Consider the following 14,431-nt stretch of genomic DNA (forward strand, 5'->3'; position numbering starts at 1 on the left):
AAATTATGACTCCTTTTATAGGCTAGATTCACTACTATTTCAGATAGCTTTTTAGCACCAGGGACTCACAGTAGTGTATTACTGGGGTGAATGTTTATTATGAGATGAGAAATAATGCTTAAAGTACTGGACTTAAGAATCAAAAGACCTGGATTTATGTCAGTGGCACTTAGCTTGTTCTTCAGTTTTCTCAAGTGTAAAACAGAGTTCATATTAATTATGAATTTCATAACAGCACTGCTGTGCATATCAAATGAGATATGTTGCACATATCTTAATGAGACCATTGTGAACTTATACTACCATAACATATTCTTACTCTTTTATATTCCTTAGACAAAATTCTTTCTTTGTCTTAGAGCACTATCTAAATTTAGTACTTATTTTCATTTAAGGCAAAATGCTCATTTTAGTATTGGAGTTTATTGCAGAAAATACTACTTTTTTTTTTTTTTAAAGATTTTTTTATTTATTCATTTGACAGAGAGAGAGCCCAAGCAGAGGGAGCGGCAGGTAGAGGGAGAGGGAGAAGCAGGCTCCTGCTGAGCAGGGAGCCTGATGCGGGACTCAATCCCAGGAGGCTGGGATCATGACCTGAGCCGAAGGCAGACGCTTAACCGACTGAGCCACCCAGGCGCCCAGAAAATACTACTTTTTAATACTGAAATCACCTAAATATTTGCTCTGTTGAAGTCTCCATGAATAGCACGTGATCCTTTAATATATTACAAGGAAATCTAATTGTTAAATCCTTAAAATAAATACATTCACAGAGATATCAGTTTATAGTTCTTTATTTTAATATAAATAACCTCTTGTTTTTCTTTTGGTTATTCAAGGTAGGAAGATAATAGATCAAGGTGGCTTGGGTTTGAATACTGTTTTTTTTGCTTGCTATGTGACCTTGCAAATTCTGTAAATAATCCCTCTAAGCCCTCGTATATAAGCTGGAGAAAATAGGGCATCCCAAGCTTGTTTGAGGATTTTATGACTTGACATATGTAAAGCTTAACATATGTACTGTGCTTGCATGTAGTAGTTGCTTGATAAATGATAGCCATATTATTCTCTGTGTACTTAAGATCTCATCCTAATTGGAACAGTGACCATATCTGGTCTTTCTACTTAGTAGGAAAAGGACTAAATTGAATCTTTGACTATATGCTATTTAAAAATGATTTTAGATGGTAGTAATATATTGTTGATGAAATGATCTTTTATTCTTTCCTGTTTTGTTTTTAAATCATAGGGCCCCCCGATTTAAAAGTTTCCAGCAACAGGACAGTCAGGAGCTTCTGCATTATCTGCTGGATGCAGTGAGGACAGAAGAAACAAAGGTCAGGTTTTGTTAAGTTTATCACATATACTCTTTAAGAGGAGGGTACAAAACTGAAGGAATTAATTTCTACCATCATTTTAATGTAGCTTAAGAAGTAATTTGATTTTTTTCCTTTCTATTTATTCCTTTATATATTTTCTTGCCTCTTCTTCTAAAAGAATATTTTCTCCTAGTCTTTGCAACCCCATTATCCTTTATTAGTTAATACCCTTTGTCTATGAATAAAAAATCAACTCAAGCTAGCTTAAAGAAAAGAGAATCTAAGAATCTAGGGACAGGAAGGTCTCAGGAATCCAGAGAATATTCTCCTAATTTCCCTGGTTTCTCTGGCTCTGTAGATTTTCTTTATTCATCTCCCCACAGACTGAGTTGTTTCTGTGCTTCTCTCTCTGAATGGTAGCACATGATCTCCATATTTTGCATATGTTGCAGTTCTGCATATATAAAAACAAAACTGGCTGTTTGTGAATCTTAATTCTGAATTCCCAAGAGAGAAACTTTGTTACCCCGTGTTGGATTAGGATCCACTCAGGGATCAGTCATTTGTAACAAGGGAAGAAGGATTCCAGCCTCCTGGATCAGGGAATGTTTCTGAGAAAGGAAGGAATGGCTCATGGTCTGGATAGATTTCCCTAGTGTTCATTGTAATCCTATCCCTTAATCGATTGGGTGGTAGTTGACTTTAATATTAAATGAGTGAAATTCATCTTTTTTTGGTGGGGTCCTGCAAATGGCATACAATTTTTCAGAGAAAATGCAAGATATTAAAGATGTCAAGTACATAGTACATACCCTCATTCTCCCTTTTTCACTCATAGCGGACATTATTAATCCTTCATAACAGTTCTACTGAGTCTGGATTCAGCCTCAGAATCATTCTCAACTTAGCACTGCAGGCAGGCCCTGTCAATCACAATTGTCATAATAGGTGAAATCCAGTTTTCCATTCAAGGTAAATATACTTCTTAATCTATGTTAATATGTGGTAAAGCAACCATATGAAGATGAAGTACTCATATGCTTGTGGTAGCTGTTACCATGTTACTACGCAAGGTGGACCTTCCTCTTTTTTTTTTTTTTTTTTTAATCTTCAGTTGTAATGTAGTAGTCTAGCTTTCAGTGAAGAGAGAGGGTTCTGTAGATTGCTTTGGGTAGTATAGACATTTTAACAATATTTATTCTTCCAATCCATGAGGATGGAATGTCTGTCCATTTCTTTGTGTCATCTTCAATTTCTTTCATTAGTGTGTTAAAATTTTCAGAATACAGGTCTTTCACCTTTTCGGTTAGGTTTATTCCTCAGTATCTTATTTTTGATGCAATTATAAATGGGATTTTTTTTTTTTTTTTAAGATTTATTTATTTGAGAGAAAGCTCGCACATGCACGTGCGAGGTGGGGGAAGGGCAGAGGGAGAAGGAGAGAAGCAGACTCCCTGCTGAGCGGTGAGCCTGGCAATGGGGCTTGATCCTAGGACCCTGATTTCATGACCTGAACCGAAATTGAGTTGGTCACTTAAGTGACTGAGCTACCCAGGTGCCCCGGGATTATTTTCTTTATTCTGCTTCATTATTGGTGTATAGAAATGCAACAGATTTCTCTATACTGATTTGTGTCCTGCAACTTTACTCAATTCATTTATCAGTTCTAGCAGTTTTTTGGTGGGGTCTTACAGATTTTCTATATATAGTATCATGTCAGCTGCAAATAGTGAGTGTTTGACAGCTTCCTTACCAATTTGGATGCCTTTTATTTCTTTTTGTTGTCTGATTACTGTGGCTAGAACTTCAGTTGAATAAAAATGGTGAGAGTGGACATCCTTGTCTTGTTCCTGACCTCAGGGAAAAGCTCTATTTTTCCCCATTAGGGATGATATTAGCTGTGGGTTTTTCATATTATGGTCTTCATTATGCTGAGGTATATCCCCTCTAAACCTACTTTGTTGAGTTTTTATCATGAATGGATGTTGTATTTTGTCAGATGCTTTTTCTGCATCTATTGAAATAATCATATGGTTCTTATCCTTTGCTTATTGACTTGATGTATCATGTTGCTTGATTTGCAAATATTGAACCACCCTTGCAATCCAGGAATAAATCCCTTTTGATCACAATGAATGATTTTTTTTTAATGTGTTGTTGATTTGGTTTGCTAGTATTTTGTTGAAGATTTTTGCTTCTATGTTCATCAGAGGTATTGGCCTGTAGTTCTTTTTTTTTATGGTGTCTTTTATCTGGTTTTGGTATCAGGGTAATGCTGGCCTCATAGAATGAATTTGGAAATTTTCCTTCCTTTTCTATTTTTTTTGGGATAGTTTGGAAAGAATAGATATTAACTCTTTAAATGTTTGGTTCAGTTCACCTGTGAACCCATCTGGTCCTGGACTTTTGTTTGTTGGGAGTCTTTTGATTACTGATTCAATTTCTTTGCTGGTTATCTATTCAAATTTTCTATTTCTTCCTGTTTCAGTTTTGATAGTTTTTATGTTTCTAGGAATTCATCTATTTTTCTAGGTTGTCCAATTTGTTGGCATATAGTTTTACATACTAGTCTTCTATAATTGTTTGTATTTTTGTGGTGATGTTATTTCTCCTCTCTCCTTTGTAATTTTATTTAAGTCCCTTTTCTTTTTTTCTTGATAAGTCTGGCTAGAGGTTTATCAATTGATTTTTTTTTTTTCTTTCCCAGAGAACCAGCTCCAATTTCACTGAGCTGTTATATTGTTTTTTTAGTTTCTCTATCATTTATATATGCTCCAATCTTTATTATTTATTTCCTTCTGCTGGTTTTAGGTTTTATTTGTTGTTCTTTTTTCTAGCTCCTTAGGTGTAAGGTTAGGTTTTTATTTGAGATTTTTTTTGGCTTCTTCAGGTAGGCAAATATTGCTATAAACTTCACTCTTAGAACTGCTTTTGCTGTATCCCAAAAGTTTTGGACTGTGGTGATTTTATTTTTATTTGTTTCTATGTATTTTTTTTTTATTCTTTTATTTACTGGTTGACCCATTCATTGTTTAGTAGCATGTTATTTGACCTCCATGTATTTGTAGTCTTTCCAGATTTTTCTTGTGGTTAATTTCTAGTTTCATAGAATTGTGGTCAGAAAAGATGCATGGTATGACTTTGATCTTCTTGAGTTTGTTTTGGCTTGTTTTGTGGCCTAATATATGATCTGTTCTGGAGAATGTTCCATATGCGCTTGAAAAGAATGTCTATTCTGCTGATTTAGGATGGAATGTTCTGCATATATCTGTTAAGTCCATCTGGTCCAGTGTGTCATCCAAAGCCATTGTTTCCTTGTTGATTTGTTTAGATAATCTGTCCATTGATGTAAGTGGGGGTGTTAAAGTCCCCTACCATTATTGTATTATTATTGATTAGTTCCTTTATGTTTGTTATACCCTCTTTTATGTATGTGGGTGCTCCCATGTGGGTGCATAAATATTTACAATTATTATATCTTCTTGTTGGATTATCCCCTTTATGATTATATAGTGTCCTTTTTTGTCTTTTGTTCTAGTCTCTGTTTTGGATTCTGTTTTGTCCGATATAAGTATTGCTACCCTGACTTTCTTTTGACATCCGTATGGGTGATAAATGTTTCTCCATCCCTCACCTTCAATCTGCAGGTGTCTTTAGATCTGAAATGAGTCTCCTATAGATAGCATTTGGATGGGTCTTGTTTTTTTTTTTTTTTTTTAATCCATTCTGTCACTCTGTGTCTTTTGAAGTGATTAGTAAAGTAATTATTGATATGTATTTATTGCTATTGTATTGTTTTGTAGTTGTTTCTGAAGATTTTCTCTGATCCTTTCTTTCTCTTTTTCGTGGTTTGCTGGTTTTTGGTAGTGATCTATTTCTCTAGTGATATATTTAATGATATGATTTCTTTCTCCTTATTCTTTGCATATTTTTAGTGGCTTTTGACTTATGGTTACCATTAGGTTCGTATATAACATCTTCTGCGTGTAGCAGTCTATATGAAGTTGATGGTCATTTAAGTTGAACCCGTTCATTACTCTTCTCCTTCCCACATTTTAGGTATATGATACCATATTTTATATCTTTTTATTTTGTGAGCTCCTTAACTGATTTTTTTTTTACAGAAATACTAATTTTTACTGCTTTTGTGTTTCTTACCTTCATACTGTCACTTTTGGTCTCTCCTTTCCATTCAAAGAGTTCCCTTTAATATTTCCTACAGGGCTGGTTTAGTGGTCAGAAACTCCTTTATTTTTTTATTTGTCTAGGAAACTTTTTTTTTTTCCTCTCCTGTTTTGAATGATAGCCTTGCTGGATACAGTGTTCTTAGCTGCAGATTTTTCCCACTCAGCACTTTGAATGGATCATGTCTTGGAAAATGTCTGCTGAAAAATCCCCTAATAGCCTTATGGGGTTTCCCTTGTATGTAACTGTCTTTTTTTTGTCCTGCTCCTTTTCCATTTTTTTCTTTATCACTATATTTTGCCCGTTTAATTACAATATGTCTTGGTGTGGATCTCCTTTTGTTGATTTTCTTGGGCCTTCTCTGTGCCTCTTGAATCTGGATATCTGTTTCCATCAGAGTAGGGAAGTTTTCAGCTATTATTTCTTCAAATAAATATTCTGCCCCCTTTTCCCTCTCTTCTTCTTCTGGGATCCTATAAAATGAATGTTATTATGTTAGATGGAGTCAGAGTTCCCGAAGTCTATTCTTGTGTTGTATAATTCTTCTCTCTTTTGTTCAGCTTGATTAGTTTCCATTATTTTATCTTCTAGGTCATTAATTCGTTCCTCTGATTCTTCCAGCCTGCTGTTTGTTGCATCAGGTGTGTTTCTAATCTCACTTATTGCTCTCTTCATCTCTGATTGGCTCTTTTTAATCTCTGTGTTAACGGTCTTACTGGTGTCTTCTACTCCTTACTCAAGTCCCGTGAATGCCCTTAGGATCATTGCTTTAAATACTCCATCAGGCATGTTACTCTTATTTGTTTCACTTAGATCTCTGGCCATGGCCTTGTCCTGGTCTTTCATTTGGGACAAACTTCTCTGTCTTCTCATTTTATCTAAGTCCCTGTGCCTGTTTCTGAGTGTTAAGAAGGTCAGCTCTGGGAGCACCTGGGTGGCTCAGTCGTTAAGCGCCTGCCTTCGGCTCAGGTCATGGTCCCAGGGTCCTGGGATCGAGCCCCGCATCGGGCTCCCTGCTCCACAGGAAGCCTGCTTCTCCCTCTCCCACTCCCCCTGCTTCTTGTGTTCCCTCTCTCACTGTGCCTCTCTCTGTCAAATAAATAAAATCTTAAAAAAAAAAAAAGTCAGCTCTGTGTCCTGTTCTTGAGGGTAACAGCCTTATGAGGAGGTCCTGTAGTGCCTGTCATATAATGTCCCATTACCTAGGGCCTGGCACTTCAGGGAGTGTCTCCAGCGTGTGCTGTGTGCCATCTCCTGTTATGTCCTGGCCATTTTATCCCTCAGGCCAGTCATCTGCATATACGCTCCGTGTCTGTTGTGGGCAGTGTCTGGTCCCTGGTCTGAATGTGGCAAGATTTGTTTTGTTTTGTTTTGTTTAAGTAATCTCTACACCCAACGTGTATAGAGAACTCAATTCCAAGATCAAGAGTCACATGTCCTTCCAACTGAGCCAGCCATTTGGAGAGCCATTTGCCTCTCACATGTGGCGAGTTTTAATTAGATGTGCTCTGGTTGGTTTGTGCTGAAACCTGTTGCCACTCCTGCCAGAATTGAGGCCCTGCAAAATTCCCATGTGGGGAGATGGGGTGTCGGCAGGGGGTTGGGCTGGTCTGGGGGAGGGGACCCACCAACCACCCTGGGAATAAGGCAAATGTGAATTTAGAAGGGCAGTTCCGTGGGGGTGGGGGGGTGGGCGGTGGGTGTTGGTGTAAGAAAGTTAGGTAGTGAGTGGCTCCCGCAGGTGGCCTTGTGCTTACGCTATGGGGGGCGGGGAGGAAAATGGTGCCTACCAGTTCCTTTGTTCCCAGAGGGGTCTCTCCATGAATGCCGTCTTTCTAGGATGCACTCCAAGATGAGCAAATAACCTCCCTACTGTGTGCCTCAGGTGCTCCTCAGATTACTGGTTCCACACTTTATGCCCATGTGCTGTTTGCCTGCTTTTTCTCCAACAGCAGTGCAGTAACCTCTGGGTTCTATCCCATCCAAACCCTCTGGACCTTTAAAACTCCAGGTTTTAAGGCCTACTGGGGCTTAAAAATTTGGGCCCTCTTGCTTTCCAAGCCAGTTGCTATGGGGATTCATTTTCTTTTTTTTTTTTTTTTTTAAGATTTTATTTATTTGAGAGAGAGAGAGTGAGAGAGAGAGCACATGAGAGGGGGGAGGGTCAGAGGGAGGAGCAGACTCCCCGCTGAGCAGGGAACCCGATGCGAGACTCGATCCTGGGACTCCAGGATCATGACCTGAGCTGAAGGCAGTCGCTTAACCAACTGAGCCACCCAGGCGCCCGGGATTCATTTTCTCTTTGTACTCCCCTGTGCACTAGTCTCTCACCCTTCTCCAGGACCGCAGTTACCTCCCCACTTCAGTGGCCATGAGCTGTTTCTCTCCCAAACCAGGTCTCTGCATTTCCTAACTTCTTCAGTGTGTCCTCTTCTCTAACTTTAGTTGTGGGGTTTGTTCTGCCGGTCTTCTGGTTGATTTCTGGGGTATTTAGGATGATTGGTAATTATCTAGTTGTATTCATGGGACAAAGGGAGCCTAGGATCCTCGTACTCCGCCGCCATTTTCCCTCCTGGATCTTTCCCTCCTGGATATACTCTATATATTTCAATTATGAACCCTATCATCTTCTATTTAGAGTTATGTTTTTATCACCTCTCTTAGATTGTAATCTCACGGAATGACTCTCTGTATCCCATGTGCCTTGCACATAGTAGGTGCCTGGTGAATGTGTGTTGAATAAGTTTTCTGTACTTAATTTTAAATGGACAATTTCTGTTGAGAATTTGAATTGGAAAAAAGCAGTTTCTTAAATAAGTTATACTACCTAGTTTCTTGGGGGTTTGCAATTATTTTGAATATGTTATAATTTGAATGAACTGATAAATTGACAGGATAATACTACATTATGTTTTACCTGTAATTTGTTTTAAAAAATCAGTTAAGGGATTTACAAGGCAGCAAGTTGGGGAGAGATATAACAAAACTTGTATCTTAAATGATAAATGTGTATTGATGCTTCTGAGCCTACAGACGACATAGGAGTTAGTTTAAGATTAATTCAGACTATCAATTTCTAGAATGATTGTTTTTCCACTATGGTTTGTAAGAATATGTTTACTACATGGTCCTGTATCATTGTAAATGGAATTAAAAATTACCTCTCTGCATTGTTTTTCTCTGTCAATATTAAGATAAAACTATAAAATCGGTTTCTATTATTTTTTCCCCTATTTTACTTGATGGCATTCTTTGTTACAATTAAATTATTGTTTTGTCATAATGGTGCATTAAGATTCACAGTGTCTTAAAAACTCAGGCAGTACAGGGGGAAGCATGGCTTTTTGCAAGCTCTTATCTTCCCCTATTTGAGGGCTTTAGACGGTGTGGCAAAATTAAAATGTCAAGTCCGTGGATTTATTCAGTCTCGTAAGCAAGGACAGTGGTGCAGTCAGTTACAGTGAGTCCCCGTGCAGGAGCTGCATTGTCTGGCCTGGGAACCCCACAGCTGGTAACCGTGCTGCCGTTGTAGTTTGTCACTGCCATGTGTGTTTTGATTGAAGAAAGGCTCCAGCGTTATGTCTGCCACCAGAATCTTGTCATAATGATTAAAAACTACTGACCCCCTTTCATAATGTTTCATTGAAGTTTTTTTCTGATGACTGTAAAGTTGAGGGCTATACCATGCTCTTGCCAAATAGAGTGCTAAAGGAATCATTTGTGCAAAAATTGTACATTTTTCGTGGACAGAATGAAATCAAATTTACTGTAAGAACTTCTTTTACAGGCAGTCTTTTCAGCTTACAAGGTATGTGCTTCTTCACTATCTTGCTTTTAATTTGAGCTCTCACCAAATTAACAATACTACAATTTTATTTCCAAAGATACATCACTAATACATTATTGGTTAGGACTATTTTAAAGGCAGACTGTCTCAGCTGACTTTTAAGCCATGAGTGTTATGTATTCTTATTTTTGAAAGAAGTTTATGGTGGAGATTTGAAATAGTTGAACCTTGACACTGCTAATTGATTAATGTGCTGCAGTTGTTAGCAGCTCCCTGGCCAAAGTGTGTGTGTGTGTGTGTGTGTGTGTGTGTGTGCACGCGCGTGTGTCTCTTTTTTTTTAACTTAAATGGTTCAAAGCATGACTCTCAACAATGAGAGGCTGTAGATAGACCTAAACTCAATTATTTTATTCAACTTGATGAATTACCTATTAATTAACTCCTTTAACAGTTTAGAGAATATAAATTTGTGGCTAAGATACAATAAAAAAGCAAATGTCTAATAGTTTAAAAGTTAATAATTTGAACAACTCCATTGTTTTTATTCCTTTTTAAGAGTTTGACATTATAGTTTACATTTCTGAAAATGGCAAAGACTCGTTAAATCATATTGAAAGTCATGTTTGAATTAGTAAAATATTCAAATTGTAAAATAAATTTATAGACTTATAACTTGGTTTAGAGTTCTTTATCTTTGGTGGCTGGAGATACTTTTTACAGTTATACTAAATATTTACAAGTGAATATGGTATTTATTGGAATCTTTATTTAAGTCCATTCTCCTGCATGGAATTCATACCATTCTAATTTATTTTCATTCAATCAATTCTTTTTTAAAGGTATAAAAGTCAGCTTTAGCTCAGATGGTATCTGAATTATATCAATTTTCAAATTTATTGTGTCTGAATTGGAGATTATTTCACTATTTAATAGCTTTTGGGACATATTTTATGATTTTGATTTTCTTCACATATATTTCAAGATAGTATGACATGGCACAGATTGCTGTATGTTTACTTTTATACCCTACTTTGTATATATTTAAGTTTTTGAATCTTGCATCAACTTTCAAAATATACTTGAAGAGAATAGTGAGCAGTTCTAGGAAATATAATGTGCTGATCTTAGGCCGGTTAATAAATGAAACTCAGTTTCACAATTATTGGGGGAAGGTATCAGACACTTACCATGAAATGTATCCTATATACAGAAGAATGTATGCAGATATATATACAGTTTAAAGCATAATATAAAGAAAAGTCAGTTACCACTAGAAACCTTCCTCACCATCACACCCAGAGTTAAAAAAAAATAGAATGTTTTAGTGCCATAGAAGCCACCTGTTCTTTCTTTTCAAACATGTCTTCCTCATCAGAGGGAACGACTTTTTTTTTTACTTTTACAGTAATCATTTCATTGTCTTATAGTTTTGAGAGCGATCTGTGTATGCTTAAACAATTAGATTGTTTAGTTTTGCATAACTGGTTAGCAAGCACAAACCTATTGCCATTATTGGATGAAGGCTCCCAAAAGAAGAGGGACTGAGAGAATCTCTGGAACATAGTTTGGCTTTGGCGTCCCAGAATTTCTAAGAGTTCTTTCTGGAGGAAGTCAGTGGGCAAGGTCATGAATGTGTTCTGAGCCATGCTTGTCCAAGCAACTGACAAGAGTTATAGGAGAGACCAGGTGCTAGCTCTCTGGTCCAAAAACGTTAAAGGCTGCTCTGTATTTTCTGCTTCTGAGTTCATCATGACCCACCTCTTTGCTCTCAGGAATAGGTCAGAGCAGAACAACTTTGGGTTAGGTAATGTGTATACTCTGCTGATCCACAGCAGAGCATGGGGAGAATAAGGACAGTAGCAGCTCATTCCCCATATATTCTGTTCTCAGATTTAAAACATGGTACAGTAGCAGAGGGGATCTTAGTGTTGACAGTGTGTCTGTCTCCTGGTCTCACTGCTTCAGTTTGGGTTGGTTGCCTCCCACATTGGATGTACAGGCGTCGTTCTGGAGTTCCCACTAACTGTGCTTCTGGGAATTCTCTTGCCTCTCTTATGCATTGGCCCTGCTGTTGCCTGTAAACTATGTTGTCTTTCTTGTTTATGCTCTCCTTTGGTGGTGGTGGTGGTGGTATGTGTGTGTGTGTGTGTATTTTTCTCCTTTCTTTATTCAGAAGGTGGCATATACTATATGAACACTTTCTGCAGTTTTGCAGTTTTGTCTTTTTTCACTTAATTGTAACAATCTTTTCATATCAGAAGATAAGAAGCTTCTCTCTCTTTTTTTTTTTTTTTACCTGAACATATCAAACCAGTGTCTTAGTGATTCTCCCTTATATGTATGTTTCCAGTGTTTTTGCTTTTATGAGTAATGCTGTGATGAATTAGGTATTTGTGTTATTTTGCATGTGTGTTAGTATATCTGCATACATATAGAAATGAGATTGCTGGATCAAATGATCTATCCATTTGTAATTTTGATATCCTCCATAGGCATACAATTTTCACTTCTGTTAGCTACATGCCATGTAAGGGAGTCCCTTTCCCCACAGCACCACCAAAAGACTGTTTTGTCGAACTTTCTAATTTTTACCAATCAGCTAGGTAGAAAAATGCATCTCAGGGTGGTTTTAGTATACATTTCTCCTTGAATGAAGCTGAATATCTTTTCCTCTGTTCCTATTTTTTACCCCTTTTTCTGCTGAGTTCTGATCCTTTGCTGATTTCTAAAAGCTTTTTGTATAGTAGGGAGAGAATATATTTCCAAGTTTGTCATTTGTGTCTTGATTTTGCTTATAATTTGGCAGCATATTTTTTTTTAGGTAAAAAAGTTTAAAAATTTTTTGGTTTTGAATTTAACAGTCTTTTTTATTTTAAAAGCCTTCTGGATATTGAGTCATGGTTAAAAAAGGCATTCCCACTCCTAGGTTATAAAAGAATTTCCCCATGTTTTCTCCTAGTACTTTATAATTCATTTTTAGATTTAAATCTTGATCTATTGAGGTTTATCCTGTTCCCAGAATATTTCCTTTTTTCCCATTTGTCTATCCTACGGTTATCCACACTGTATAGTATGCTTTTCCCACTAAATTGGTAACACCCTAATTATACTAATTTTTCATATGTATTTGGGCTTATTTCTCAACTTGCCCTTGATTCTGTTTGCTTATCTTTTTGATTATTAGGATCATACTTTAAATTATGAAGGTTTAAATGCATTTTTCTTTATATAATCAACCACATTTTATTAATTTCAAAATGAAAGTCTAGATCTCCATATTACCTATTTTGCCTTAAGCTCTGTTATTCTCTGTTTGGAATAGTAACTTGCAAAGGAAACTTTGCATATTTTCTCTTCCTTTCATGCATCAGTCACGACTTTCTCTACATATGAAATCTCTTCATTAATGGCTGGTGGGACCTGCTTCTTGATACACTTTCTTCCCTTTGAAAAGGACTAAAAAAAAATCTAACATCATCGTCTTTATCATCTTACTCCACTCTGTCCTTTCCAAGGGCAAAGAGTCTATAGAGCACATTCCAGAATTGCATCTCTCTTTCCCTCTCTCTTTTTTTATGCTGCAGTCAGTCTATTCATTTTATTGTTTTTTCCTCAATTTTTAATATTTTGAAGTACAATTGACATATTACTTTCAGGTGTACAACATTGATTTGGCAGTTGTATACATTACTCAGTGCTCACCATAAGTATAGTCACCATATGTCACTATACAACATTATTACAATATTATTGAGTATATTCCCTATGCTGTACTTTTCATTTCCATGACTTATTTATTTTATAACTGGAAGTTTGTACCTCTTAATCCTCTTTATCTATTTTGCCCATCCTCTTACTCCCTCCCCTCTGGCAACCACCAGTTTGTTCTCTGAATTTAAGAATCTGTTTATTTGTTTGTTCATTTTGTTTTTTAGATTCCACATATAAGTGAAATCTTTTTTTTTAATTAATATGATGAAGGCACTGAATTTTTTTAATTTAAATTCAATTAGCCAACATATAGTACATCACTAGTTTTTGATGTAGTGTTCAATGATTCATTAGTTGCATACAACACCCAGTGCTCATTACATCATGTGCCCTCCTTAATGCCCATCATCTGGTTACCCCATCCTTCCACCCACCTCCCTTTCCACAACCCTCAGTTTGTTTCCAAGGTCAGGAGTCTCTCATAGTTTGTCTCCCTCTCTGATTTCTTCCCATTCACATTTTCCTCCCTGTCCCTATGATCCACCATGCTATTCCTTATATTCCACATGTTGATGTAGAAGTTGGGTATTCATCCTTTCTGATGGCTGAGTAATATTCCATTGTATATATGGACCGCATCTTCTTTATCCATTCATCTGTTGAGGGACATCTCGCTCCTTCCACAGTTTGGCTATTGTGGACATTGCTGCTATGAACATTGGGGTGCATGTGCCCCTTCTTTTCATTACATCTGTATTTTGGGGGTGAATACCCAGTAGTGCAATTGCTGGGTCGTAGGGTAGCTCTATTTTTAACTTCTTGAGGAACCTCCATACTGTTTTCCAGAGTGCTGTACCAGATTCCATATATAAGTGAGATCTTATGGTATTTATCATTCTCTGTCTGACTTATCTCATTTATCATAATACCCTTCAGGTTCCTTCATGTTTTTGCAAATGGCAAGATTTCATTCTTTTTTATGGCCAAGTAATTATTGCATTGTATGTTCCATTAGAACATTTTCTTTATTCATTCATCTATTGATGGACACGTGGCTGCTTCCATATCTTGTCTATTGTAAATAACACTACAATAAACATAGGGGTGCATATATCTTTTCAAATTAGTGTTTTTGTTTTCTTTGGGTAAATACCCACTAGTGAGGGGCACCTGGGTAGCTCAGTCAGTTAAGCATCTGCCTTCGGCTCAGGTCATGATCCCAGGGTCCTGGGATCGAGCCCCACATCGGGCTCCCTGCTCGCGGGGAGCCTGCTTCTCTCTCTCCTCTCTGCTCATACTCTCTCTTGCTATCTCTCTCTCAAATAAGGAAGTAAGTAAATAAATAAATCTTTAAAAAAATACCCACTAGTGAAACTACTGGATCATATGGTATTTCTATTTTTAATTTTTTGAGGAATTGCCATACTGT

The 14,431-nt window shown here is 36.9% G+C and overlaps 1 protein-coding gene across 5 annotated transcripts in view; it reads left to right on the forward strand.

Moving 5' to 3' along the window:
- Positions 1–14,431, forward strand: part of USP45 (ubiquitin specific peptidase 45) — a 74,017-nt gene that overhangs the window by 39,198 nt on the left and 20,388 nt on the right. For 4 of the 5 annotated variants that reach the window (XM_036116732.2, XM_078054951.1, XM_036116737.2 and 1 more), the window contains exon 9: positions 1,250–1,337. In XM_036116732.2, coding sequence (XP_035972625.1) covers positions 1,250–1,337 — 88 coding nt within the window. Of the gene's footprint in view, positions 1–1,249; positions 1,338–14,431 lie in introns of those variants that run through there. The other variant, XM_078054952.1, reaches the window with a different exon arrangement.

This window comes from Halichoerus grypus, chromosome 9, assembly GCF_964656455.1.
Source record: "Halichoerus grypus chromosome 9, mHalGry1.hap1.1, whole genome shotgun sequence".
NCBI lineage: Eukaryota > Metazoa > Chordata > Mammalia > Carnivora > Phocidae > Halichoerus > Halichoerus grypus.